The 26,941-nt window shown below is 40.9% G+C and overlaps 1 protein-coding gene across 1 annotated transcript; it reads right to left on the bottom strand.

Moving 5' to 3' along the window:
* Window positions 1-2,629: 2,629 nt before the first annotated feature.
* On the bottom strand, window positions 2,630-10,220 carry LOC308334132 (E3 ubiquitin-protein ligase TRIM35-like; the record flags this gene model as incomplete). The annotated part of the gene is made up of 2 exons (XM_080790718.1): window positions 2,630-3,845; window positions 10,162-10,220. 2 exons carry the CDS (start codon window positions 10,218-10,220, stop codon window positions 2,630-2,632), a joined length of 1,275 nt encoding a protein of 424 aa, XP_080646844.1.
* Window positions 10,221-26,941: the final 16,721 nt, after the last annotated feature.

Below are 26,941 nucleotides of genomic sequence, written 5' to 3'. Positions count from 1 at the left end.
TGATACCAAACTACAGAGAGTGTTGCCTATAAATCTGTGATGCAATTTTACAGATCGTATCTATATAAAGAAATGCAAAGTATTAGTGCCTCTGTTGGACGTTTATCACACTAAAGTAGGTGTACACTAGTAGTACACTAAAGTAGGACTCATTGAACTAGTCAGCTAAGACTAGTCAGTTTAATTTCTCCCCTAAAGCCCTGCCGTAGCTAAGGTTGATGACAACTGATAACTTATGAGTTGTATCAGGGGTCTGTAACCTTTTTTGATCACCAAAGTGCCATGTTTTCATTTATCTTGATCCTTTATTTCTTGAAAATAAAGAGGAGGATCCAACGCGTTTCGGTCCTCCCTTTTGTGTAATGATCTTTGCCATGCCTTAAAACTTACAATAAAGGCTTTTTTCACTTCAGTTCAACAAACAAAGGACCACACGGCAGCGCTCCCTTCCTCTATTCTACCTTTATTTCTTCATCTTCTTCTTTTTTAAAGATGGAGTGCCACAATTTTTCTATTTTTCCAGTTTTTCACGTGTCTATGAGGTGACAGTACTTCATTAGACACCCTGGAGTTGTTTTTATGTGCAATGGTGTATTCACTTTGTATTTAGGGTTTCTTCCTGGAGGCTGAACCCTTGACAGTCAAACGGGCCAATGAAGTAAACAGTAATATAGTGACAACACACTATCAGCCCCTCCCCTAACCCCTCCCCCTTTATCATACAACTACAGCTGTGGGTGCGGCTTCAGTTCAGGTGGATCACCACCCATCACCACCCACCAGGCAATCCAGGCATACTTAATGAACTGGTGGGCGTGTCCACATAAAAGCATGATTTTAACAAATACTGTACACTTTTTGGAAAAAGTTCTTCCCCCTTATATTGTAATAATACCTGATGATCATGTTTTAGGGTGGAAAGAAATGGTGGCACTCCATCTTTAAAAAACATATTTTCTTTCACATCAGGATGTAATGATCATTAGACAATAACCCACCTATCTCCCAGACTCATTATCAGTTTGAACGAATGTAGAATTATGTGCAGAATGTCATTTTGTACAATACTGTAGAAACAAACTTTCACACACCTAGAGATAAGGCATATGGACAGGTGCGTATAAGGCCAGTAGTAGACTAGACATCAATGATAAGGAAAAAAGTATGCCTGCATACTGATTATCTGCTCGGTACTTGAGTCAATTCTTTAATAAAGGCAATGTTTCGGTCCCTCCGGACCTTCCTCAGGCAACTCACGTACCGAGCAGATAATCAGGGTATTTTTCCTTATCATTATACAGTATATATCAGTTGAAACACTTTTAAACCCGTTAGTATTATTATTATTATTATATTCCATTATGTTTTTCCATAGTTACTGCACTTTAACTTAGTAGGACACAGATGAGTGGACTGAATTTAACTGACTAAACCTTCTTTGAATACTTTCTGGGCGGGAACCCCTTTTGGTGTTTTAAGGATTATGTATATGCTTTAGCTATTGAAACAATAGCAGATCTACAATCTCATAGAGCTTGTAGATCTGCTATTTTTGAAAAAAACGTGAAAATGTGGCGCAAATCTTTGAATGTATATATTTCAGAGCGCACGTTTTAACTCAAATCTTTGCTTCTGGTGGGGTCCCTAGAACAAAATAGTTTCAGATGGGGGTCGGCGGACAAATTCAAAGAATTTTTGGGGTGCTTGACATGACAATACCTTGAGAACCACTGATATAGAAACATAGGTTTTTCAGAAAACTGACATGATTTAGAAGGCATGTGTAGAATCATCCTCTTACAAGATAAAAGCTCTCTCTCACACTATATGCCAGGGTGCCAGTGATCACCTCCCCCTGTGCCTAAGGTGGCCTAGTTATATGATGAGCAGCATGAGCTTATATTTCAGACCACACATACCATATCGACCCCGGTAACTTTCGCCAGCAAAATACTAATGAATATAATATTGCGGTGCAAACGTCTGTCTCTTTATTGATATTTTAATATCACAATAATTCATGTTTCAATTCAATCATTTTGTATTTGTTGCACGTGTACATGCCACCTATCAAAATATCCATGTATGTGGTTCAAAACTGAACAATATCGCCTTTCTAATCAAAATAATATATACCTTTTACTTCATCATACAAGAGTGACAAGAAAAAGTAGTGTTTTTGTACCTACAAGCTCACAATGTGTCGCATCATGACGCATTGTGAGCGTTTCTCTTAGTTTCCGTTACATTTACAGAAACAAAATGTATGGTTTTCACCCGACAGAGACAATATGACAAACACTACAATATAAAACATGCTAAAGTATCAAACCTTTCATCGTAACACCAATACAACTCCAAACAGTCAACAGATTGATAAATGATCAAAGACCAACTAAACACATGCTATAAATCCATCAATAAATATCAACTAATATTGTAATTCTAATTTAACTGATAAATGAATGAATGAACATCATCAATAATCGGTCGGTCTGTCTAATTCCAGAGTATACCAGATAATTAAGTAAACAATCCATTCTGATCACTGTGGATAACCCCTAATCAATACCAGATCAGCATGAATATTCATTGAGCAGAGCTTTGTTTCCCCTCCACTATAGACATTTTAACTGTGGTTTTCCAGTGTGATAATGATCTTCCCTGGTAACACCTTCAGAGGCTGATCATGCATTGTTGTATCATTACAACAAACAATCGGAAAGACCCTCTCAGTGAAGGTGTGTCTGTGTCTGAAGGTGTGCAGGTGTGTCTTAGTGTCCGGGTCAGAGAAGGACAGCTTTCCTCCGTCCCAGTCCAGCTGGACTCTGATCCTCCGGGGTTTAAAATCACAAAGATCTCTGAGATCTTCGGAAGTCTCATTTGTAACATAATCATCAGTCCATGATCCGAAGATTGCTGCATAGCCATCAAGGAAAGCTGATTGATTGTACTGTAAGATCCACTTATCACCTCCCTCATACACACCCAGCTGCCATTCGCTAATGCCTCGAACCTCAACATCCCAGCTGTGAGTCCCTGAGTTAAAGCCCTCAGCACCCAGAACCTTTGTTCTGTAACGTAGGAAGGGATGAATGTCATCTAGGTCCTCTGGGTCCTCAGGAAACTGCTGTTCCAATACACCTCTCACGCCGGTCAGATCATCAGACAGGATGTATTCTGGATAGGCACTGATGGGGTCCAGGATCACAGGAGTGTAGGAGACAATGTCCTTCATCTTGTCCCAGACGCTGAAGGCCAGGTTGCCCAGGTGTTGGGCCACGTCTATCCATGGTGCTGCCGGGTGTGGGTCCTGCAGTTTGAGCTGGACTCTTTCCATTGTGGTCTTGTAGTTCAGCAGGAACGGAACATAGTCGTCGGCTCTCAGCTGGTCCTCGGTCGCTTGGATTGCATCGGAGAGGGTCGCCATGTCTCTGTTCAGCACATCTCTCTTCTCCTTTATCTCCTGAATCGTCAGTGTTTCTTCAACCCTCAGAGCAGAGATCCTGGCCTTCTCTTCCTCCTGCAGGAACTGATGAAAGTTCTTGAACTGTTCCTTAATCTGTGTCTCTGTGTTCCGGGCCTGAACCTTGATGTAATTTTCTCTTAGGTCGTAATTTGTTTTAACTTCATTAAAGTCCCCCAGTTGCTTCTTTAAAGGCCTCAGTAATTCCTGGACTTTCGAGTCACTCCAGCCTTTCTCCTCCACAAACTTCTCACACAGGTTCTTCAACACCAGGTTTGTAGGAGGATGGTCACCGGAGGATGTTGTTTTACAAACAGGACATTCATGTGTTGGTCTTCCTGTCCACCATCGCTGCAGACAGTCTTTGCAGAAGCTGTGGCTGCACGGCAGCACAACGGGGGTTTAAAGATGTCACGGCACACCGGACAGGTGAGCTCCTCTTCCAGACGAGCCAGACTTGAAGCCATGTTGTCTGCAGTGACACCTTTCTGATGTGGAATGTTCCCTGAGGGTGTTAAACCAGGAATACTAGGAGGGAAAAAAAACAACAACAATAACATTGCGAGTCATAACAGTTATAGTACATGTACAGTAGTAGTGGTATACTTAATAGTGGTTGTAGTATTCATAGTAGCAGTACTCATATTAGTACATGCTCTAGTTATAGTGATAGTAATACTACTACTAGAGCATTAGCAGTAATAGGCTACTATCTGTATTTTGTTTTTCTTCTTCAGTTAAGGAACACTTGACTTCACCCATTTTCAACCTATTGTATGCAATCATGTGACGTTATTATACGGCCATCTGTATTATTGAGTAGTATGAATGTATTGTATTTAGATAAGTGTAAATGTCGCTCTGGATTAAGAGCGTCTGGTAAATGTCTACATTGGTATATATTTGTCCTTGTGTACTGTTCGCATTCTTCTGCATTGCTTTCTGTATTGTCCCTATTTCTGAGGTGGTACAGTTGGTTGACATGTAGAGACTGTGGTGATTGCCAAAGTCACCGACACCTGTGATGACTTAGAAGACTTGCGTGGAATTAATCCCTGTCCGTTATTGGCTGGCTCCACTATTGCTCATACCACTGATTGGCGGAGGCGCCCAGCTCGACTCTATAAAAGCCGCTCTGGGTGTAAGCACACTTGGGCTTCCATGTACGGCAAATTGCAGCTTGTGGCAGGCGTCTCTTCCTGGTTTTTAGAGAGCTGGTGGATGGAAATGAAGCTCCACCCACACGGCAGAATGCCGCGTCGGCCATATTCCCGGAAGCGCTTGCCCCAGTGGCATTCTGCCACATTGGTGGAGCTTCATTTCCATCCACCAGCTGTCTAAAAGACAGTAAGACACGCCTGCCATGAGCGGAAAATTGCCACGCCTAGACGCCCAAGTGTGACTGTCAGCCGGCACCAGAGAATCACTTCCTCTGTCCGCTCACCCAAAACAACCATTCAACAACTGACTGATAGTAGAAACATGGGTTTTTTATCGGTTTGTCATGATTTAGAATTTTTAGAATCTGGTCTCAGGTCTAAATGGGTTAAAGGTAGGGTAAGTGGTATTGTTTGGTTAAAACAAAACATTTTTTTTGGTTAAAGGTTAAATCATATACTAATAGTACTTTACTTTGGTATATAGTGTTGGTTCAGTAATCACAATATAGAGCTTTTTAACACTTATTTCAAGGAAAATCACTTCCCCTGCCATTACATCTATGAGATAAGATTTCTACAGTTTGTATTTTCTAAAGTTTGTCTGTAATTATTTATACTTTATGTTGTAAATATAATATATTCAGTTTGAAATCCTTTGTCCTGTTCATTTATGTTGTGACCTTTACACCCCTAGAAATAAGGGTTGTAACATAATTATTACATCATCCGTAACAACACAATGGATTAAAAATGATCTTGCATGACACCCTTAGTTTATGGATAAATACGTAAAAACTATATATCAAATATAAATCAATGTTGTCAAAAAGAGTAAGCCATTTGTATTAATGGAACATATTTTGTTTCTGCATTTCACCAAGCAGTGTGCTAATCAGGATGACCACATGGGGGAGCTGTGGAGTAGCTAACCTTTGGACTACTCTGGCCTTCCAGTTCCATGACTGAACTCAGCCCGATAAAATTCAGTTAGCTGCCGCCCTCCACAAACAAGACAGTTAAAATGTCCAGGCCCATAAAACCCTCCATGCCTCCACAAACAACTAAGACAGTCAAAATGTTCAGCCATGTCACGTTGCAGATCTGTATTCTCTGATGTAATATGGCTAAGGTTATAATTAACACGGTTAATTCATTATTATTATTATTATTATTCATTATTCATTATTAAAAACTTAACCTCAACCTCATTCGCTTTACAGTGCCTCAAAACACCAGACATTAAGACAATATTGGCCAGAACACTGTTGGCTGCACTTTCTTTTTAATATGGCATTATACTACAGGTATCGACTACAACCGCAACAGCACACAGTTAATTATTTACAGTATGTGGGGGGTTGATTGCAAGGCTTCAGATTTAATGTACAGTGAGCATTTGCCGTCTGTGTACTGTGACAGATAATCATTTTGTTACAGAACATAAAATGTAAAACAATGTTGTTTTACAGCAATGAATAGTACAACGTGCTATGTTACTTTGTTTTTTATTTCTCCTATGTTTTTTATTTTCTTATTTTATATTTTATTTTACTATGTTTTATTTTGAGTTAGTGTTTGTAAACAATTGTAAGTATTGCCTATGTTAAATGTTTGTCTGTGTCGGACCCCAGGAAGACTAGCTTTTGTCAAGGCAAAAGCTAATGGGGATCCTTATGAACAATAAACAATAAACGTGAAACAAAAGGCAAATGTATGGTAACAGGTCATCTCGCCCCTTTGCCAACTCGCCCCCGCGAAATGTGAAGACAGCTCGCCCCGGAATTTCGAAAAGTGAAGTCGGCTCGCCTCAAGCCGTGTATAGCTCACCCCAAAAGCGTGGATATCTCGCCCCACAGTGTGGATATCTCGCCCCAAAGCACGGATATCTCTATATACAATATAATATAATCCCCCCAATCATCACAAAGGCAACACAGGAATATGCAACCAGCGCAGCACAATCAAACAGCTGTCAGTGAGACATAACAGCTACATGTAAAAATCTCTCTCTCTCTCTCTCTCTCTCTCTCTCTCTCTGTTTAAAAGCACAGGTAAAAATCTCTCTCTCTCTCTCTCTCTCTCTCTCTCTCTCTCTCTCTCTCTGTTACCTCGAAAATACAACGGTTTTACGGGGCGACTTGTCCGGACTTTTGGGGCGACTTGTTCTGACTTTTGGGGGCGACTTCTCCGGGCTTTGGGGCGACCGATCTTCCCGTTGGGGCGACTGATCTTCGCCGCTTGGGGCGAGTTGGCAAAGGGGCGAGCCGTCTCGTATTCCAAATGTATTGCTTAAATTAGAAATACAGCTCTTATAGACAGAACTGTAGCCTATACATGCAGTGTTGTGTGATGAATCACAGTGCGTGTAGCCAATACATTTAAGTAAATGAATAAATACATCTTATAGAAATGTTAATTAAAGCTACTGTATGGGATATTCTTAGCAGATGAGTTGCAGTAAAGTAAGTAAAACTATTCAACCAATTTTGAACCAAATAGGCTACATTTTGATCAACATGACATAACTTAAGCAATGACATACTGTAAGTTGTTACAGTAGTGTTGTGGAAACTGACATACGGTGATGTAGGTTAATAGTAATGTAGGAACTGCAGATAATTGTACATTAAACCGTACTTTGCACGCATGTGCATTTACTGTCTGTTCAGAAGAATGCCACATATCTTATATGTGCAGGTGAACATATCTCGATTCTGATCTGAGACCAAACAAAATGAAGTTAGATTTGAAGGTAGTTTTGCTACTGTAGGAGTAGTAGTTTTATAATAAGTTGTTCTCGTTTTGAGTAAGGTTTGATCTGTGGCTGTTCTTACCTCAGATTGAAGCAGTTCCAAAGCTGTCTGTCTGTCTGTCTGTCTGTCTGTCTGTCTGTCTGTCTGTCTTGCGGGCAATCTTCCAGGTTATTCAACTAATCTGTCTATCAATTGATCTTAATCGTTGATGGATTGACTGATATCTGTCTCTCAGTTTGTTATAGTCACTCACAGTCACAGAGCCTGTTAGCCTATGTCTGAAGTGAACGTCAGTCTAGCAAACAAACAGGATGAGTGGCTGAACAAGGAAATGAACTTTGTGATGTGTGTGTGTGTGTGTGTGTGTTTGTGTGTGTGTGTGTGTGTGTGCATCTAAAAAAAATAGCCTCATTGGGCGTTGCAGTTCATTGGAGCCCTATGTGTGCAAGAGGGGGCGGTCTGTGTGTCAGAAACACTGTCATAGCTCCACACTGCCTGCACCAAATCACTCCCACTTTTCACACATCATTTACCATAATAATATGGAGGTCTTCACAAAGTCCTTTTTTCGATTTGACACACATTAATGATTAATAATGAATTTATTAGTGAATAAAAAATGTGAAAACGCACCCGGGCGCAGTATCTGTAAGCTTGTAGATCAGCTATTACCGCTATCTTGCACACATTTTGGAAAGAAACATTTAAAAATATGTGACAAAAAAGGGACTCCTGCACATCCAAAAAGACCCGTAGGAGCTGGTGCAAGTCTAGTTAGCAGGCATAGACATCAAAAAAGAGAGAAAAACCTTCCAAGGAAGGGACTGCACACTCCAGGGAACAGAGGCGGACAACTTACTGCATCAAACGTATTTATTAGCACGACGCGTTTCGCCGTGAGCTTCGTCAGGTGCTATACAGAGGTGTGAATGTGTCAAGCATATATAGGGACATTCATTATACAAAACCATCGGGTTCCATTGTGTTCAGAGTAAAAATCCAATGTGCCTCTTTCTGTAAGAGCAGTTTTACCATGTTACCACCTCTAGGTGGTAACATAAAAAATATGTATTAAATGTGCCAGTGATTTATTTGTATGTTTAAGTTATTTGTCATATCTTCCCTGTGCAATGCGTTGATTACTAAGGGTAAAAGGCAAACAGAAATACAGATGTAACGTTCCAAAATGTTCAATGCAAAAACACAATTAAATCGCAATTAGTTGTGTGACAATTAATCATCAACTTAAACATGTAATCATGACAGGTTTAGACAATGTCACAATATACTCTACCATGCCATCAGCTTTCCAGAAACAGAAAACATATGGGCCTACTGTATAATATGTATAATTATTATTTATCACATTTTTTGGCTACTTAATAATAATAATAATAATATATAATAAATAATGACTCAATATTACATAAGACATTGTTATTTATGCATCCTGCTGTCTGTCTCTCAGTTTTACCAACAGCCAGATTGAGTCGATTAATTAGCAAAGGACCTTTGATCATGGCTGCCTTGTCAGATGACTGCACATGATTCAATCAGTGTGCTTTTAACGAGAGGCTATTGTCGTGTCATGTCACTCACAGCTCTAACTCCTCCCCTTTCTGTGGTGTGTATAAATATTTAGTGGCAAGATGATCATCGCACATGCTGGAAGAAAGCTGTTTCTCTAGGGATCGCTCTCTCTCATCACGTCTGGTTCTGCACTCTTGTGATTTTATTGTATAAGTGTAAGTTTCATTAAGTAAGTTTTTGTAGATATAAAGTCAACTGAATATTAATTTTCACTATTCACAACGGATTCAAGTTAAGAATGGATTTAAATTAAGTTATTCCGTTCCAGCAGGTACGTTTGAATACTCAAGAATGAATCTTGCTGTTTCATGTTGGTGTATTTTTCTGTGCCAGCATGAATGTAGCTGTAGCCTACATGAGTAACTCCTGTACAGCTAAATTCATGCTGGCACAGAAAAATACAGAGGAGTAGTATACAGTCTTATACCTACAGTAGTAGATAAATAATTAGTGTTAAACGTGGAGGGGTATGTTACTTTCTAGAGATTGCCTGATTTATACATCAACTTAACAAACAAGTTTCGTATCACTGCAAAACTTGAGATACATGAATGTGGTCAAGTGATTAATAGCTTGAGTGAATGACTTGGCGATGCATCTGTGCATCAGATGCAGTTGATTATTCACATACCGTACAGGTTTTAAACATTTCATCTAATAATGAGATTACCACAACCAAAACATTCTACTGTAGTATTGCTACTGCTAATAGTAGTAGTAGTAGTAGTAGTAGATGTTGTTATGATATTACTAGGCTACCGTCAGTACAAATACTAATACCATTAGCCTAATACTAAAACTACAGTAAGAGAAAACATTGCAGCAGCAATAGTAATAATAATAATAATGGTAAAAATATATATGAAACATTAAAGACATTTTTAAAAAGGAAAAATCAAGGAGAACAGTTATTTTAAGGTGTGTGGTGGTACACAGGGTTCTCATTGCTACGTTATAAACATCTCTAATAAACAACTTGGTGTAAAGCTATATAAAGTGATAGTGGACTTGATATTGTTCAACACACAATAGCTGCCTCTGAGACCATGGCATGCAGTCAGCAGGTGCGACTACTGTATAACTATAGAAGAACCTTACTACTGCTACTCATAATCATTGTTGAATTGTCTTCCAGCTGTCTCAGGGAACATTCCACGTCAGAAGGGTGTGACTGCAGACAACATGGCTTCACGTCTGGCTCGTCTGGAAGAGGAGCTCGCCTGTCCGGTGTGCCGTCACATCTTTAAACATCCCGTTGTGCTGCCGTGCAGCCACAGCTTCTGTCAAGGCTGTCTGCAGGAATGGTGGACAGGAAGACCAGCACATGAATGTCCTGTTTGTAGAAGAACATCCTCCGGTAACCATCCCCCTACAAACATGGTGTTGAAGAACCTGTGTGAGAAGCTTGTGGAGGAGAAACGCTGGAGTGACTCGTCGGTGAGCTCAGAGGTCCTCTGTGCAGAACACGGGGAGAAGCTCAGGCTCTTCTGTCTGGACGATGAACAGCCGGTGTGTGTCGTGTGTCTGTGTGATTCAGAAAGACACGCCGGACACAAGTTCTTACCTGTGGGCGAAGCGTCTTGGCGTTGCAAAGAGAAAGTCCCGAGGCCTTTAAAGGAGAAGATGGAGGACCTTGATGAAGTTAAAAGAGATTACGACCTAACAGAGAATCACATCAACGTTCAGGCCCAGGACACAGAAATGCATATTAAGGAACAGTTTAAGAAACTTCATCAGTTCCTGCAAGAGGAAGAGGAGACCAGGATTGCCATTCTGAGGGTTGAAGTGGCACACAAGAGTCAGGAGATAAAGGAGAGGATTGGGAAACTGAACAGAGACATGGCGACCCTCTCAGATGCAATCCAAGCCACCGAGGACCTGAGAGCCGACGACCACGTCTCATTCCTGCAAAACTACAAGACCACGACGGAAAGAGTCCAGCTCACCCTGCAGGACCCACAGCCGGTCCCAGGAGCACTGATAGACGAGACAAAACACCTGGGAAACCTGGCCTAGAACAAGATGAAGGACTTTGTCTCCTACACCCCTGTGATCCTGGACCCCAACATGTGGGGGTTTGATGACATTATACTGTACAAACTTTTGTTTTTGGCGATTTTCATGCCATTATTGACAATGAACAGTAGATAGACATGAAAGGGGCGAGAGATGGGGAGCGACATGCTGCAGAGGCTGCCGGGCTCGGGAGTCGAACCTGCGGCACGCCGCCCGGCTGGCTTGGCATCCTAGGTGCCCAGACGCCGGTTGAGCTAACCGTCCGGGCCTTGGTATTTATTTTCTACATTATTTGTTTCTACATTTATTACGTCTTCTAAAATTGATTTTCCACATTGGGAATTATTTTGGTAAAGGTATTCTTGGTTTCCAAGTTCAATTTCATTAACGTCATTGTCCGGTAGCATGACCGTATATGGTGTGGACTCTGTGGAGTAAACTCAGGCTCACACAAGTCACTGTGCTTCTGTCTGCACGCCGAACAGACGGGAGCATTTTGTTTGTCATGGAGCGTGTCGCTGTTTAAGGCTTGTTTTCTGATTTCTGTGTCGATACTTTGTGAACATTTAAGTTCTATGTTATATTTCATTATGAGTTTTATTGATCGTTTCATTTATTGTCTTTCTTTTCAGTCCTGGTTGTTGTGTTGTTCATTGGTTCATTTCGTCACTTCTTCATTCCCTTTGAGTTTACGTGCAGTCAGTGAGGTATTTTATTAATATGACGTTCATATGCTTTATTTTCCGTCTGATCACTGATTATTGTGTATTGCCTTTGTTTTGTGTCAGTTTTGACGTGGGCTTTTTGAGCACAAAATAAAGACGCCAGTACATACAGAACAACCGCCTCGTTCTTCAAGTTCACATCAGAGGGACTGGGTGTGTCCCATTTAGACCTGAGGACGATTCTACAAATGCCTTCTAAATCCTGACAGTTTTCTGTTTCTCTGTCAGCGATTTGTCAAACTATCTGAAAATATGTTCAGGAGTGCTACGACCTTGCGGTTCTACGACCTTGTAGATCTGCTATTTTTCACTAGGTAGTTCCCTGGTTAGCCCATTCAGGACGGGAACCCCTTTTGGTGTGTTTAAGCATTATATGCTATACTTTAGCTCAGGGGTTCTCAACGTTTTTGGCTGGGGGCCCCGGAAATGCTTTGGCCATGTCTCGTGACTGCTAAAAGGTGTGTGCCCTGTATACCTATGATTTAATTAATTCCAATGAAGAAACAATATTTAACCATTTTGTTGACCAAGTCGAATAAGAACTAAAATCATACTATACTTGGTAGCAGTAGTACATACCACACATGGGACACCTCTTGCAGTATGTAGTTATGTCTGAACGATAATACTGTATATTCTTAAAATCAGGTTTAAATGTAATATATACTTAAAAAATAGACGACCATCACCGTCCAAGACGACTATAACAAGAGACGATGGCTCATGGACAGAGACAATATTTTGGAGACATCAGAGTGGTACAAACAGACAATGGAGATTTGCTGTGCACTGGCAGCCTGTTTTCCTTTCATGCGCTCCCTCAACTCCCTCAGCCAACAGCTGAGGTACTCGCAAAGAAGCTTGTGGTCTCTGCCCCAGAACCTCTGTTGCACATGCAATTGAATAGTGCAGCTCACTCGCTTTTTAGTAGGTGATTGTGTAGACGTTTTCTGAGATTTTCTTGCATTCAATGCCCTACTACACTGGCCACAGTGAACCGATTTGACCTTCGACCTTCTTACTTGTGGGAACTTTGATCCTGCCTCTGTGCCTGCTTTGAGTGTGAACTGTGATGTTTGTAATTCCTTAAAGGACCACTTCACCCTTTTTTCTTCATATAATAGGTCCTCACTAATAATCATGATTGTGTCTCATAGGAGGGCTGTGGGCAGTTTAGAAACCGTCTTCCAGTCATTAGGCAGATTATTTTTGAAACAAAAATGTTTAGATTTTCATTATCGTGAGAACGATGGCTTCCATTTTCGCATTGCAACTTTTCAGGAATAGAAAGCCTGCCGTTTTTATTAGCTTGTATTCCCCATCGATGATGTCAATGGAAGACGGTTTCTGAACTGCCCACAGCCGTCCTATGAGACACAGACAGAGTAGAAAGAAATTGCGCCATTTTTTCAAGATTATTAGTGAGGACCTATTATATGAAGATAGGTTGAAAAGTGGTGAAGTGGTCCTTTAATTGCCAAATCAAATGTGCTTAAGAGTTTAGTGTATCGGCGTACAGTGGGTAGGCACATTTGTAAACTAATAACAAATGGTTATTATATGTGTTACCAGTTTTCTTGAAACGTCGCTTTGCCTTTCTTTTGTGACAACTGGATAATGTAATAAGACAATACAGTAGGGCCTATCATACCTGCTAAAAGCACTCATTTGGAAACTGATGCATGGTGCTGCATGACCATGATACTGACTTTGCTATAGACAAGATACTGACTGTATACATACCCAGAACACTAAACACAGGTGATTCTTTCACCCGGACAATATATTTATGTAATTTTCATAATTTCGCTGATCTCTGAGGTGGGTGTTCATGATGCTCAGCTCAGTGACAGAACGTAGGTTTGTTTCCCTATTATATAGGCAGCTATGTGTGTGTCCCTGGGTCCCTGTGTCCGAGCACGGAAACAGCGTTATAGCATTTGTTCACCAAGTGTCACTGTTGCACAGCCTAACACACATACACAGACACAAACAGGCCAGGGAGGAGGGACTGCACTGTACTGTACTGTACTGTACTGTACTGTACTGTACTGTACTGTACTGTACTGTACTGTACTGTACTGTACTGTACTGTACAGAACCACTCACTTCAGACAGGTCAGATTTTTTATACAGGTTTAATGTTTGTGTTTAGTTTGTTTTAAAAACGCCATTGACAATGAAGAGAAAATGTATGTCATCTTGTCCCTAACACAAACATTAAATGCATTTAACAATAAAGACAATTTAATGTTACTGTGATCGGTGCAATGCGCATGTTGGGTATGTATATCAGGGTAAAAATATTGGTCTCTTATTGGCTCCTCGGTGTTGTAAGATGATAAGAGCGCCCCTCGCTTCACACAGGTGTGATTTTGTTTCTACAGGCAGGTGTTGGGGTGAATTTGACCCATGTTTAGTGAGAGTGATAGAGGAAAATCCCATACGCCCACAATTGTTTTTGTTTTTTTTATTCACTGGAGACCTTAAGCGTCTATTTGTACGTCTCTAAATGTTTTGATGAATTGAACAGGGTGGACCCTCTTGTAAACAAGTGTAATGCTTAATTGGGTCGTCCACTCACAGTTAACAGTATTTGTATTGAGTCTGTGCTAGAAATGTACTGTAATTCTGAAAACTGTTAATAAATATTTCAATCAATCAATCAAAAAACCATTCTCACGTGCCCCAGGAATGGGTTGACCTAAAGAGAAGTTCCCAGCTACATTGTTTTAGGAATACGTTTAATATAATACCCATGTTTTTCACTGATTTGGCCCCCTCTATTTTTCTGGGAGGGTTCATGATGAAATATTGAGTACCTCAAGTTGGCATGAATTGCACTACTTTAGTGCTTTTTTTAGTTTAGTGATGAATCCGATATATATATTTCAACAACAACAAAATGCACAATTAATGCATGCTTGGATGACCCACACCATACATCCCATAATCCCATCCACTCTGCACTATCTATATAGCCCTATCTGGATGGGGGGGGGGGGGGGGGAAACAAGTTGGTTATTGCCTTAAAAGACTACACAGTTTACATACTATAGGCTTAATAATGTGAAATAAACAGTAATCAAACAGACGGAACAAGTAGGGTGACCAGATGTCCCACAATTTGAGACTCTGTCCCACACCGTGACTGGCAGGCATCAGTGTTCAATAATACCACTATGATAATACCACTCATGAACATGAACAAAATGTAAGACACCACAGGGGTTTATAATAGAGCTGGGACTCGATTAAAAAAATTAATCTAATTAATCAGAGGCTTTGCGATTAATTAATCTAGATTAATCGCATTTTAATCGCATATCATTATTTGACCCGAGAACAGTGAGAAAGCAATTTTTTCAAATGGATTTTGGTATTATGACTTTATGAGTAAAGGAATGAATAGTGAATACATAAACTTCAGCAACAAAACATTGATTATTGTGTCAGACGAAGCTATCTGTAGCACTTTTTGCAGCCCCATATCTTCGACCACCGCAAGTGGTCTACAGTTGACTGCAACCCAGTAAGCCAGGGAGTTTGTTATTTTGTCAGACTTGGACTTAGTCATATTGCCTCTGAAACCAGGCATCAGGTCGAGTGTAGGTTGCGACGTTGAAGAAGACGGAGTAACGTGAACTTCCACGCTAGCAGCAACATGTTTGGCATTGATGTGATATGTGAGGGACGATGTGCTGCGGTGATAGGCAAATTCTTTGTTGCATAATATGCATACAACTGCATTTCTGTCCACGCTTCCATCCGCTCGCTTTTTAAATCTAAATTTCCCACTAAATTTCCCAAGCTGCGCGTTCTTATTTGGGTCTGCATTCATGCTAACGTGTGCCGTTTCAGTTTGTTGTTATCGTCTAGTACTAGCGGAAGTGAATGCTCAGACAGCAATGTTGCTGCTGGGTGCGTCAGCATCTTAGGTAAGTGGAAACGTGCGCCCAGTGAGAAACGTTCCGGTTCGGCGGTGAAAACAAAATATGCGATTAAATGCGTTAATTATTTTAACGCGTTAATTTTTCTGTAGTTAATTAATCTAAATTAATCGCAATTAGTCCCGGCCCTAGTTTATAATAATACAATTATATGCAATAGGCTATTAGGCCTATACGGTCGAATAATATGATATGACATCAAGGCATTTAAGTAATAGGTTGCTATAACCCCGTCCCCCCCCTGTCCCACACAAGTGATACTTGTCCTGACCATAGACCACAGACACAGGACCATAAACATTGGGGGACAAAGTTCTTAAGAATGTGTTGTTGCGACCGTAGCCCATTGTTTACTATGAGAACATGTTTTTCCCGTCAGACAGTCGGTGCGTGCGCGTCATGTCACGCCTCGTGTCACGCCTCGTGTCACGCCTCCATATATGGTCACGCCTCATGGCATCACGCCTCGTGACATGTCACACCACCATATGTGGCCGTCTCCATACATGATATAAGACACTGACCTCATCAAACCCTGGATAGCCATACATGGAGAAGACTGGATCGTCATCAAAGAATTGGCAGATCATGCTATGAGCTTGTAGATCTGCTATGAGCTTGTAGATCGGCTATGAGCTTGTAGATCTGCTATTTTTCATTAGCTAAAGTATAACATTAATGCTTAAACACACCAAAAGGGATTCCCGTCCTGAATGGGTTAGCCCATTCAGTCAAATCGTTGACTGTATATTGTTTCAGAGCAAACATTTTTAACTCAAGTCTCAAATCTTTGCTGGGGGTGGTCCCTGGAAAAACATATTTTCAGATAGTTTGACAAATCGCTGACATAGAAACAGAAAACGGTCAGGATTTAGAAGGCATTTGTAGAATCGTCCTCAGGTCTAAATGGGACACACCCAGTTCCTCTGATGTGAACTTGAAGAACGAGGCGGTTGTTCTGTATGTACTGGCGTCTTTATTTTGTGCTCAAAAAGCCCACGTCAAAACTGACACGAAACAAAGGCAATAAACAATAATCAGTGATCAGACGGAAAATACAGCATATGAACGTCATATTAATAAAATACCTCACTGACTGCACGTAAACTCAAAGGGAATGAAGAAGTGACGAAATGAACCAATGAACAACACAACAACCAGGACCGAAAAGAAAGACAATAAATTAAACGATCAGTAAAACTCATAATGAAATATGGCATGGAGATGACTACAGGGATAAGCGGAAGGCCTGAGCATATTAGTGAAGAAAGAGAGTGTTGACTGGAGGATATCTCCATTTGGGTCCACAGAGAAGTATTATCTGGGTTGACCCAGTGGATAATCTTTAAAATGCCCAGTATTAATTGATGAAGTTTGGAAGAGCCATACCACCCAACAACTGAGGCCGTTTAAGATGGGGAAGTCCTTCATCTTGTCCCAGACTCTGAAGGTCAGGTGGTCCAGGTGTTTGGCCTCGTCTATCAGTGCTCCCGAGGGCGGAGGTGGGTCCTGCAGGGTGAGCTGGACTCTTTCCATCGAGGTCTTGTAGTTTTGCAGGAACGAGACGTGGTCGTCGGCTCTCAGCTGGTCCTCGGTGGCCTGGTTTGCATCTGAGAGGGATACCCTCATGTCTCTGTTCAGTTTCCCAATCCTGTCCTTTATCTCCTGACTCTTCTGTGCCACTTCAACCCTCAGAATGGCAATCCTGGTCTTCTCTTCCTGTTGTAGGAACTGATGAAGTGTCTTAAACTGATCCTTAATCTGCATTTCTGTGTTCTGTGCCTGAACCTTGATGCAATTTTCTGTTCGGTCGTAATCTCTTTTAACTCTTTTAAACTCCTCCAGCTTCTCCTTTAAAGGCATCAGGACTTTCTCTTTGCAACGCCAAGACGCTTCGCCCACAGGTAACAACTTGTGTCCGGTGTGTCTTTCTGAATCACACAGACACACGACACACACCAGCTGTTCATCGTCCAGACAGAAGAGCCTGAGCTTCTCCCCGTGTTCTGCACAGAGGACCTCTGAGCTCACCGACGAGTCACTCCAGCGTTTCTCCTCCACAAGCTTCTCACACAGGTTCTTCAACACCAGGTTTGTAGGAGGATGGTTACTGCAGGATGTTCTTTTACAAACAGGACATTCATGTGTTGGTCTTCCTCTCCACCATCGCTGCAGACAGACTTTGCAGAAGCTGTGGCTGCACGGCAGCACAACGGCATGTTTAAAGATGTCACGGCACACCGGACAGGTGAGCTCTTCTTCCAGACGAGCCAGACTTGAAGCCATGGTGTCTGCAGTCACACCTTTCTGATGTGGAATGTTCCCCGAGGCTGTTACAGCTGGAAGACAATTCAACAATGATTAACATGATGAGTAGCAGCAGTAAGGCTACTTCTTCTAGCTATACAGTAGTCCACCTGCCCCGCCCCAGACTGCCTGTCATCTTGTCAGAGGCAGCTATTGTGTGTTGAACAATACCAAGTCCACTAAGCACTGTATACAGCTTTACACCAAGTTGTCTATTAGAAATGTTTATAACCTAGAAGTGAGAACCCTGTGTAAAATAACTGTTCTTCTTGATTTTTCCTTTAAAAAAATGTATTTTTGAGTGGTGCAACCACTCCTACAAGCAGCAATGTCCGTGTACCTGTTTACCTGTGTACCTGTGTAAGTGAGCACGAGTATGTGACTTATTTATACCAGTAGGGGGCACCAGAAACAGAGAGAGGGGTATTGCTGTGCCTGCTAATGAGAGAGAGAGAGAGAGAGAGAGGGGGGGGGGGGGGGGGGGGGAATTGCACCACTCAGTTCACACGGGTGTGATTTTTTTATTACTATTGTTTCTGCAATGTTTTCCATACCAGTAGCCTACACAAGACGCAACAGTAAAGAACACATTGAAACACTTTGTAGTGGTTTTAGTTTTAGGCTAATGGTATTAGCATTTGTACTGACTGTAGCCTACTAGTGCGATAGTATCATAACAACATCTACTACTACTACTACTACTACTACTACTACTACTACTACAGCAGCATGTTTTGGTTGTGGTGATGCCATGATAAAATGTTTAAAACCTGTACGGTATGTGAATTCTTAACTGCATCTGATGCGCAGCTGCATCGCCAAGTCATTCACTCAAGCTATTATTCACCAGACCACATTCATGTATCTCAAGTTTTGCAGTGATACGAAACGTGTTTGTTTAAGTTGATGTTTAAATCAGGCAGTCTCTAGAAAGTAACATACAGTAAACATGTCTACAAATTAACTTGTTTGAAGATTGCTGGACTGCTACCGACCCCTCCATCCAAATGAATATTATCTACTACCGTAGGTATAAGACTGCTCTGTATGTTTCTGTGCCAGCATGAATTTAGCGTACAGCTAAATTCATGCTGGCACAGAAAAATTCACCAACATGAAACAGCGAGATGCATTCCTTGAGTATCCAAACTTACCTGCTGGAACGGAATAACTTGAATCCCTTCTTAAATGTAATCCGTTAGGGTAAATATTCAGTTGACTTGACTACCAAAACGTACTTAATGTATCTTAAAATAAAATCACAAGAGTGCAGAACCAGACGTGATGAGAGCGATCCCTAGAGAAACAGCTTTCTTCCAGCATGTGAGATGATCAACCATCTTGCTACAAACTATTTATACACACCACAGAGAGGGGAGGAGTTAGAGCTGTGAGTGACATGACACGACAATAATTTAATCATTAGCAGTCATCTGACAAGGCAGCCATGATCAAAGGTTAATGGTTTTCTAATTAATCACTCAAGTTATTCAACAAAAAGCTTGATCAAAGGTCCTTTGATAATTAGTCGATTCAATCTGGCTGTTGGTAAAACTGAGAGACAGATAGCAGGATGCAAAAATAACAATGTCTTATGTTATATTGAGTTATTATTTGATAAGTAGCCTAAAAATGTGAGGCTTGTCACTAATAGTAATTATAAAGGATGAACTGGTCTTTTCAATTTAGGCATTTAGCAGCCACTCTTAACCAATTTAGGATGGGAACGCATCTGTGTCGACACTTTTAACCATTATTATTATTATAAACTTTACCTATATTGAAAAATAGCAAGGCTACAAGCTAAGCTAAGCTACGATCATGAAAATGTGGTGCAAATCTCTGAATATATATCCTTTCAGAGCGAACATTTTTAACTCAAATCTTTGCTTTTGAGGGGGGGGGGGGGTCTCTCTCTGATTTTGTTTGTGTGTGTGTGTGTGTGTGTGTGTGTGTGTGTGTGTGTGTGTGTGTGTGTGTGTGTGTGTGTGTGTGTGTGTGTCCTACTAGGTTCTCCTAACAACTGAAAGGTTGTGTGTTTAATTAACGCTACAGATCCGTTGTAATGTATTGCAAGTACGGTAAGTAAAGCTAGAAATAACATTTCATTAATAACTTTTATATTTCTAATGAAACCTAATAGTGTATTAACATCATGGAACATTACTGAATTTCTCCCGCAGGATAATACATTGGCCTATCTATCTATAGAAGTTGCGGTCGTGTTCAATTTACAGTACAGATATGTTAAATTAGATAATAATAATAAATGGAAATAACATAGAATATAAGCATAATAAAGAACACAAGAGTTATTTCTAATTAGGCTCTGTATCTTAGGCTGTTATCTCATGCAATTTCTTATTAATGTAGGAAATATTTTGGAGGCCTATAATCAGGGAATAAATGTGTCTAATAATATTTTTTTAATTTATAATAACATACAACACATTATTTCTAACTACACCTGCTACCCTGTGCCTGAACAACATGATTCATAGGGGTTCAAAGACTGGGTTCAAAAGTAACTTGACTCTTCTATTTGGCAACTGCAACAGTGGTTGTGCACAATTGTAATGCTGTAAAAAGAAGTCGTGCGTGCGTACATGCGTGCGTGTGTGTGACGAAGGTTTCCTTCTCATTTGGACTCCTATAAGAAGTATAGACCTATAACACATTTAGGCAGTGGATCAATTGATTGATTGACTGAATACTTTATTGGCAGAAATGTAAACAGTACAGAGTACAGTCAAACACTAACACTATAGCATTTAAAGTGTGAGGTATAAAGTACAGCAGAAATGTAAACAGTACAGAGTACAGTCAAACACTAACACTATAGCATTTAAAGTATGAGGTATAAAGCACAGCAGTACTAATGTAAACAGTACAGAGTACAGTCAAACACTAACACTATAGCATTTAAAGTATGAGGTATAAAGTACAGCAGTACTAATGTAAACAGTACAGAGTACAGTCAAACAGTAACACTATAGCATTTAAAGTATGATGTATAAAGTACAGCAGTAGGCCTACTAATGTAAACAGTACAGAGTACAGTCAAACACTAACACTATAGCATTTAAAGTATGAGGTATAAAGCACAGCAGTACTAATGTAAACAGTACAGAGTACAGTCAAACACTAACACTATAGCATTTAAAGTATGAGGTATAAAATACAGCAGTACTAATGTAAACAGTACAGAGTACAGTCAAACAGTAACACTATAGCATTTAAAGTATGATGTATAAAGTACAGCAGTAGGCCTACTAATGTAAACAGTACAGAGTACAGTCAAACACTAACACTATAGCATTTAAAGTATGAGGTATAAAGTACAGCAGCCTTGTGTTCATACAACAGAATTATTTGATATTGGGTAAGACTGACATTATGTATCTTTCAGGACCTTTCACTGCTTCATCTCAACCATTCAGTATTTTAGCTGTGACGTGAGCGCCCCCTCCAGAGATACTTCAGGGTCCTACTTTTGTGTTGCTTTTGTGTCCCCATAGAGTTATACTGTGACGCTCCGTCGGACTAAATCTGAGACGAAAACAACCACGAAAGTCTCATTTTACCGCTTTCCTCGCAACAACGAAGCTCCCAAATCTGGCTGTGACAGGCCGTCTGCCCCACACGGAATACTATCGCCATTTTATTTCATTGTGTCAACTAAATCCTCATTAATTGCAAACTAGATTCAACATACTCAAGCCTGCACACATTCTAAATATGCCCCTGAAATATTGTACTGAGCAAATGGACTGTTACCACCTCCAATAATAATGATAGTCTTTATTGTCTCCACATCATATATTTTCTTTGTCATGGACACTTGTACAAAACATTAATAATTCTACTCGAGTTGGAAGCATTAAGACCCATTTTAACCCTCAATGGCTTCCTTTCTGAAAAATAACGTCATTGTAAAAAGATTCACGAATCTAGATATTCTATTTACAATGAGATGCGGACGGGAGCTGGTGGACGTAACGTAGCACTACAAAATGACGTCGGACTTAAATACTATGGTTCTGGTCTCAGCCACCGCAGTGTATTTTTTGACATTCCGTTTTTTAACTATATGAAATTGTGCATTTCCAGTCAGTCAGTCAATCAGTCACGGCCCATATATGGTCATGCATCGTGACAGCACGTGATGTCATCTATATTGGCCAGAAACTCTACATCTCACCTCAAACCCTTAGATCTCCATATATGGAGCTGACCTGTTCTGAAATTACATGTGTTGATCCTTCCTCATCCATCCTTCCTCTTTGATGTCTCCGTTTTGACTCACCTGTCCATTTAAACTCTAGACGTTATTAGTGCAGCTATGCCCGCCAGCTGGTGAAAACTAGAGTTCTCAACAGGCCCGGAAATGAACTGGGCCCTCATAAAACCCTGTACACACTGACACAAGACACTGCCCCCGCTGCCACCCTTAGATCTCCAGAGCTGACCTTTTCTGACATTCCATATGTTGATCTAACCTCATCAAACCCTGTACACTCAAGACACGCTCCATGTATGGCCATGAGTACAGAATTAATTCCATATGTTGATCTGACCCCCCATGCCAAAGCGCCAGCGCTCGCCCAGCCAGCCCCCCCCCCCCCCCTCCCCCCACAAAAACAATCTGAGAGACAGAAAAGTAATGGAGAACGAGATCACTTAGGTTTTGACAGAGAGAAGGCTTTTGCAATCTAAAAATCACACCCATGTGAACCGAGTGGTGCAACTCCCCTCTCCCCCCTCCTCTCTCTCTCTCTCTCTCTCTCTCTCTCTCTCAGGCAACAGTGCAGCACTGTCTCTCTCTCTCTCTCTCTGTTTCTGTATGGCACAACAGCGCCCCTACTGGTACTCATACTGGTGCTCATTAACGCCACATAGGTTAACCACACATAGGTGAACACGGACATTGCTGTTCCTTGGAGTGGTTGCACCACTCAAAAAAAGAAGAGGAACAAAACTTTAATTCACAAACTATGGGGGGGAAAAAACATTAAAATGTTTTTTTTGTTTGCAATTGATTTGTTTGCTCTTTGTTTTCATTCCAAAAATGTTTTTGCTCTGTATTATGTTTGTCTCTCTCAAATATTTTTCTTTTGTTTGGTTAATAAACACAATAAATAAGACATAAAGACAAATGTAACTTCATAAGTCCTTATTGTCAAGTTGTCAACCAGGGTTTTGGGGAGTCTCTGCAGACAATTGCGCCATCTGGAGGTGAGGGGAACATACTGGTCTTTTTCAGTAGAAATCTTGGAGCAAGGTAGGTGGGGATTTAGGATCATAACATCTAAATGTGTATACATTCATACTATTTGGCTTCAAGTGGAAAAGTCCTGCTGCTTTGAATGTCTGTCCTTAAGTAAATGTTTTCAACATGAAGAACTCATATAAATTTGATTAACCTCTGTTTCATGCGAAACAAATGATAGAGCGCAGTAGTAGTGTATTCGCTTATAGTGTAATTACACAGCACAGTTCGTACTGTAAATCAACTATCAACATACTTGAGACAACATTGCAAGGCAGTAGCCTATATATAATTATAAATATTATACAGTAGGCCTATATGTTTTCTGTTTCTGGAAATCTGGAAAACTGATGGCATGGTAGAGTATATGATTGATTGATTGATTGATTGATTGATTGATTGATTGATTCTTTATTTAAGTGCCATATGCTTCCGAAGAAGCCCAGCCCATATGGACACTTACAGGACACCTTTTACAGTTTAAATAAACAATGACAACAAACCGAGATGACAGTTTGCAAACAATGATCAACTGAAAACCAAACTGACTAATACACCCCAGATCCTTACAATGCAGATTACATAATATACAACATAAAATAAAATACCATGAAATAAAATACACCATTGGGCCTGTAACAGGAGACACATACTGTACCTACTTGAACCTACATTTTTATGAATTGCATTTTTATAGCGCTTTTCCAAGTGCTCAAAGCGCTTTACAATGGTTCATTCATTCATACATTGGGAGGTGAAGCGGCGAACAGTCGACGCCAGCGTCCTCACTTCCGAAGGAAGAGCTGGGATTGTCTTATACTCCAGGCTCTAGAAACAAACTGGTCTGTCCTAAATACTTCATTATTAAATAACCAGTCTATATTGTATATTGTACAGTATATTGTAATGACAAAGAAGGCAGTCATGTACTCTCTCTTCACGTCTAAACCTGTCACCATTGCACATTCAAGTTGACGTTTAATTGTCACGCAAATAATCACGATTTAACTGTGTTTTTGCATTGAATATTTTGGAATGTTACAATCTGTATTGTAGCTTGCCTTTTAGCCTTCGGAATCACTACATTACACAGGGAAGATATGACAAATAACTTAAATATACAAGGAAGCATTTAATATATATATTTTTAATGTTTATTTCCAAAACTTGTGCGGTAATAGCTGATCTACAAGCTTACAGATCTGCTATTTCTGCTATTTGTGAAAAAAAGAAAATGTATGTATTTTTTCAACCATGGAAACAATTGACTATTCATGTCATGTCTTACTGCAGGGTTTCTCACAGTGGGTGCCGTATAAGTATAACTACTGTACTTTGAGGTATTTGTACTTTACAATTCCCACTACTTCTGTCAGTCAAATATATATTTATACAAATATTGTACTTTTATTGTACATTTATTTGAAAACTTTTGTTACTAGTTATTTTGTAGATTTGGACTATTATTACAAAATATACATGAGCCACTTCAGCCCTATACATTAGGCCATTTTCAAAAGATTTTTATACATTTGAAAACTTGAAATTCTGCATAATGAGTACTTGTACTTTTGGTGCTTTAACTACATTTTGATGCCAAAACCTTCATAAAAAGCCCCCAAAACAAATCTTAAAAAAATAAAAAGCCAGAGCCACATGTATAATGTCATCAACCCCCACATGGTGGGGTCCAGGATCACAGGGGTGTAGGAGACAAAGTCCTTCATCTTGTTCCAGGCCAGGTTTCCCAGGTGTTTGGCATCATTTATTCATTCACTGTAAAGAATCTGGGAGTTACCTTTGACCAAGATATGTCCTTCAAATCCCACATCAAACAAATCTCAAAGACTGCCTTTTTTCACCTGCGCAATATTGCAAAGGTTAGGCACATCCTGTCCAAAAATGGTCAGGCACCACAATACCTCAAAGAACTCCTCGATCCCTACAACCCAAATAGAACACCAGTGCGTTCACAGTATGCAAAAATGCTTACTGTCCCAGAAATATCAAAAGTTACAATAGGAGGCAGGGCGTTTAGGTCCCAGGCACCTCAGCTGTACTGGAACCTTCTCCCGGCTTCGGTCCGTGGGGCTGACACGCTCTGCACATTCAAAACTAGGTTAAAACCCTTTCTCTACGACAAAGCCTATAGCTAGACTCGCCTCAGTACTACTCGGTCACCCAAGTAATAAGGGTAAGAACTGAGTAAGGGGAACCTCCCGCCAAACCCGCACCTGTGTTGTGTGTCTGCTAAATGCCAAAATCGTACATTGTTTGTGTGGGTTTGTCTCCCAGCAGTGCTTGTAATAAATACTGTATAGGCTCCAGTAAGGCCTGCCACTAACTCACGGAGCCCACCCTGTCTATCGCTCTTCTATTCTTTCCTCCTATTCCCCCTGTACCCCCAGCCCCCCCCCCCCCCCCCTCTTCTCGAGGCAGATGGCCGCCCACCCTAGAGTCGGGTGCTGCCTGACGTTTCTTCCTATAGGGAAGTTTTTCGTTACCATTGTCGCATTATTGCTATCTTTGTTGGTTTGTAAAGTGTCTTGAGACAACTTGTTGTGATTTGACACTTTAATACAATTGAATTGAATTGAATTGAATTCACCAGTGCTCCTGGGACCAAAAAATAAAAAATAAAAAGCCAGAGCCACATGTATAATGTCATCAACCCCCACATGTTGGGGTCCAGGATCACAGGGGTGTAGGAGACAAAGTCCTTCATCTTGTTCCAGGCCAGGTTTCCCAGGTGTTTGGCATCATTTATCAGCGCTCCTGGGACCAAAAAATAAAAAATAAAAAGCCAGAGCCACATGTATAATGTCATCAATCCCCACATGTTGGATTCCAGGATCACAGGGGTGTAGGAGACAAAGTTATTCATCTTGTTCCAGGCCAGGTGTCCGAGGTGTTTGGCATCATTTATCAGTGCTCCCGAGACCGGCTGTAGGTCCTGCAGGGTGAGCTGGACTCTTTCCGTCGTGGTCTTGTAGCTTTGCATAAACGAGATGTGGTTGTCGGCTCTCAGCTGGTCCTCGGTGGCTTGGATTGCATCTGAGAGGGTCGCCATGTCTCTGTTCAGTTTCCCTGTCCTCTCCTCTATCTCCAGACTCTCCTGTGCCACTTCAACCCTCAGAATGGTAATCCTGGTCTCCTCTTCCTCTTGTAGGAACTGATGAAGTTTCTTAAACTGTCCATCAAGGTCCTCCAGCTTCTCCTTTAAAAGCCTCAGGAATTTCTCTTTGCAACGCCAAGACGCTTCGCCCACACGTAACAACTTGTGTCCGGTGTGTCTTTCTGAATCACACAGACACACGACACACACCGGCTGTTCATCGTCCAGACAGAAGAGCCTGAGCTTCTCCCCGTGTTCTGCACAGAGGATCTCTGAGCTCACCGACGAGTCACTCCAGCGTTTCTCCTCCACAAGCTTCTCACACATGTTCTTCAACACCAGGTTTGTAGGAGGATGGTCACTGGAGGATGTTCTTTTACAAACAGGACATCCATGTGTTGGTCTTCCCCTCCACCATCGCTGCAGACAGACTTTGCAGAAGCTGTGGCTGCACGGCAGCACAACGGCATGTTTAAAGATGTCACGGCACAGACGAGCCAGACTCGAAACCATGTTGTCTGCAGTCACACTCTTCTGATGTGGAATGTTCCCCGAGGCTGTTACAGCTGGAAGACAATTCAACAATGATT

Source organism: Protomyctophum bolini, assembly GCF_963924005.1.
Source record: "Protomyctophum bolini genome assembly, chromosome: 19".
NCBI lineage: Eukaryota > Metazoa > Chordata > Actinopteri > Myctophiformes > Myctophidae > Protomyctophum > Protomyctophum bolini.
Note: the sequence above shows the minus strand (reverse complement) of the source record. Positions and strands in the feature narration are given on the sequence as shown.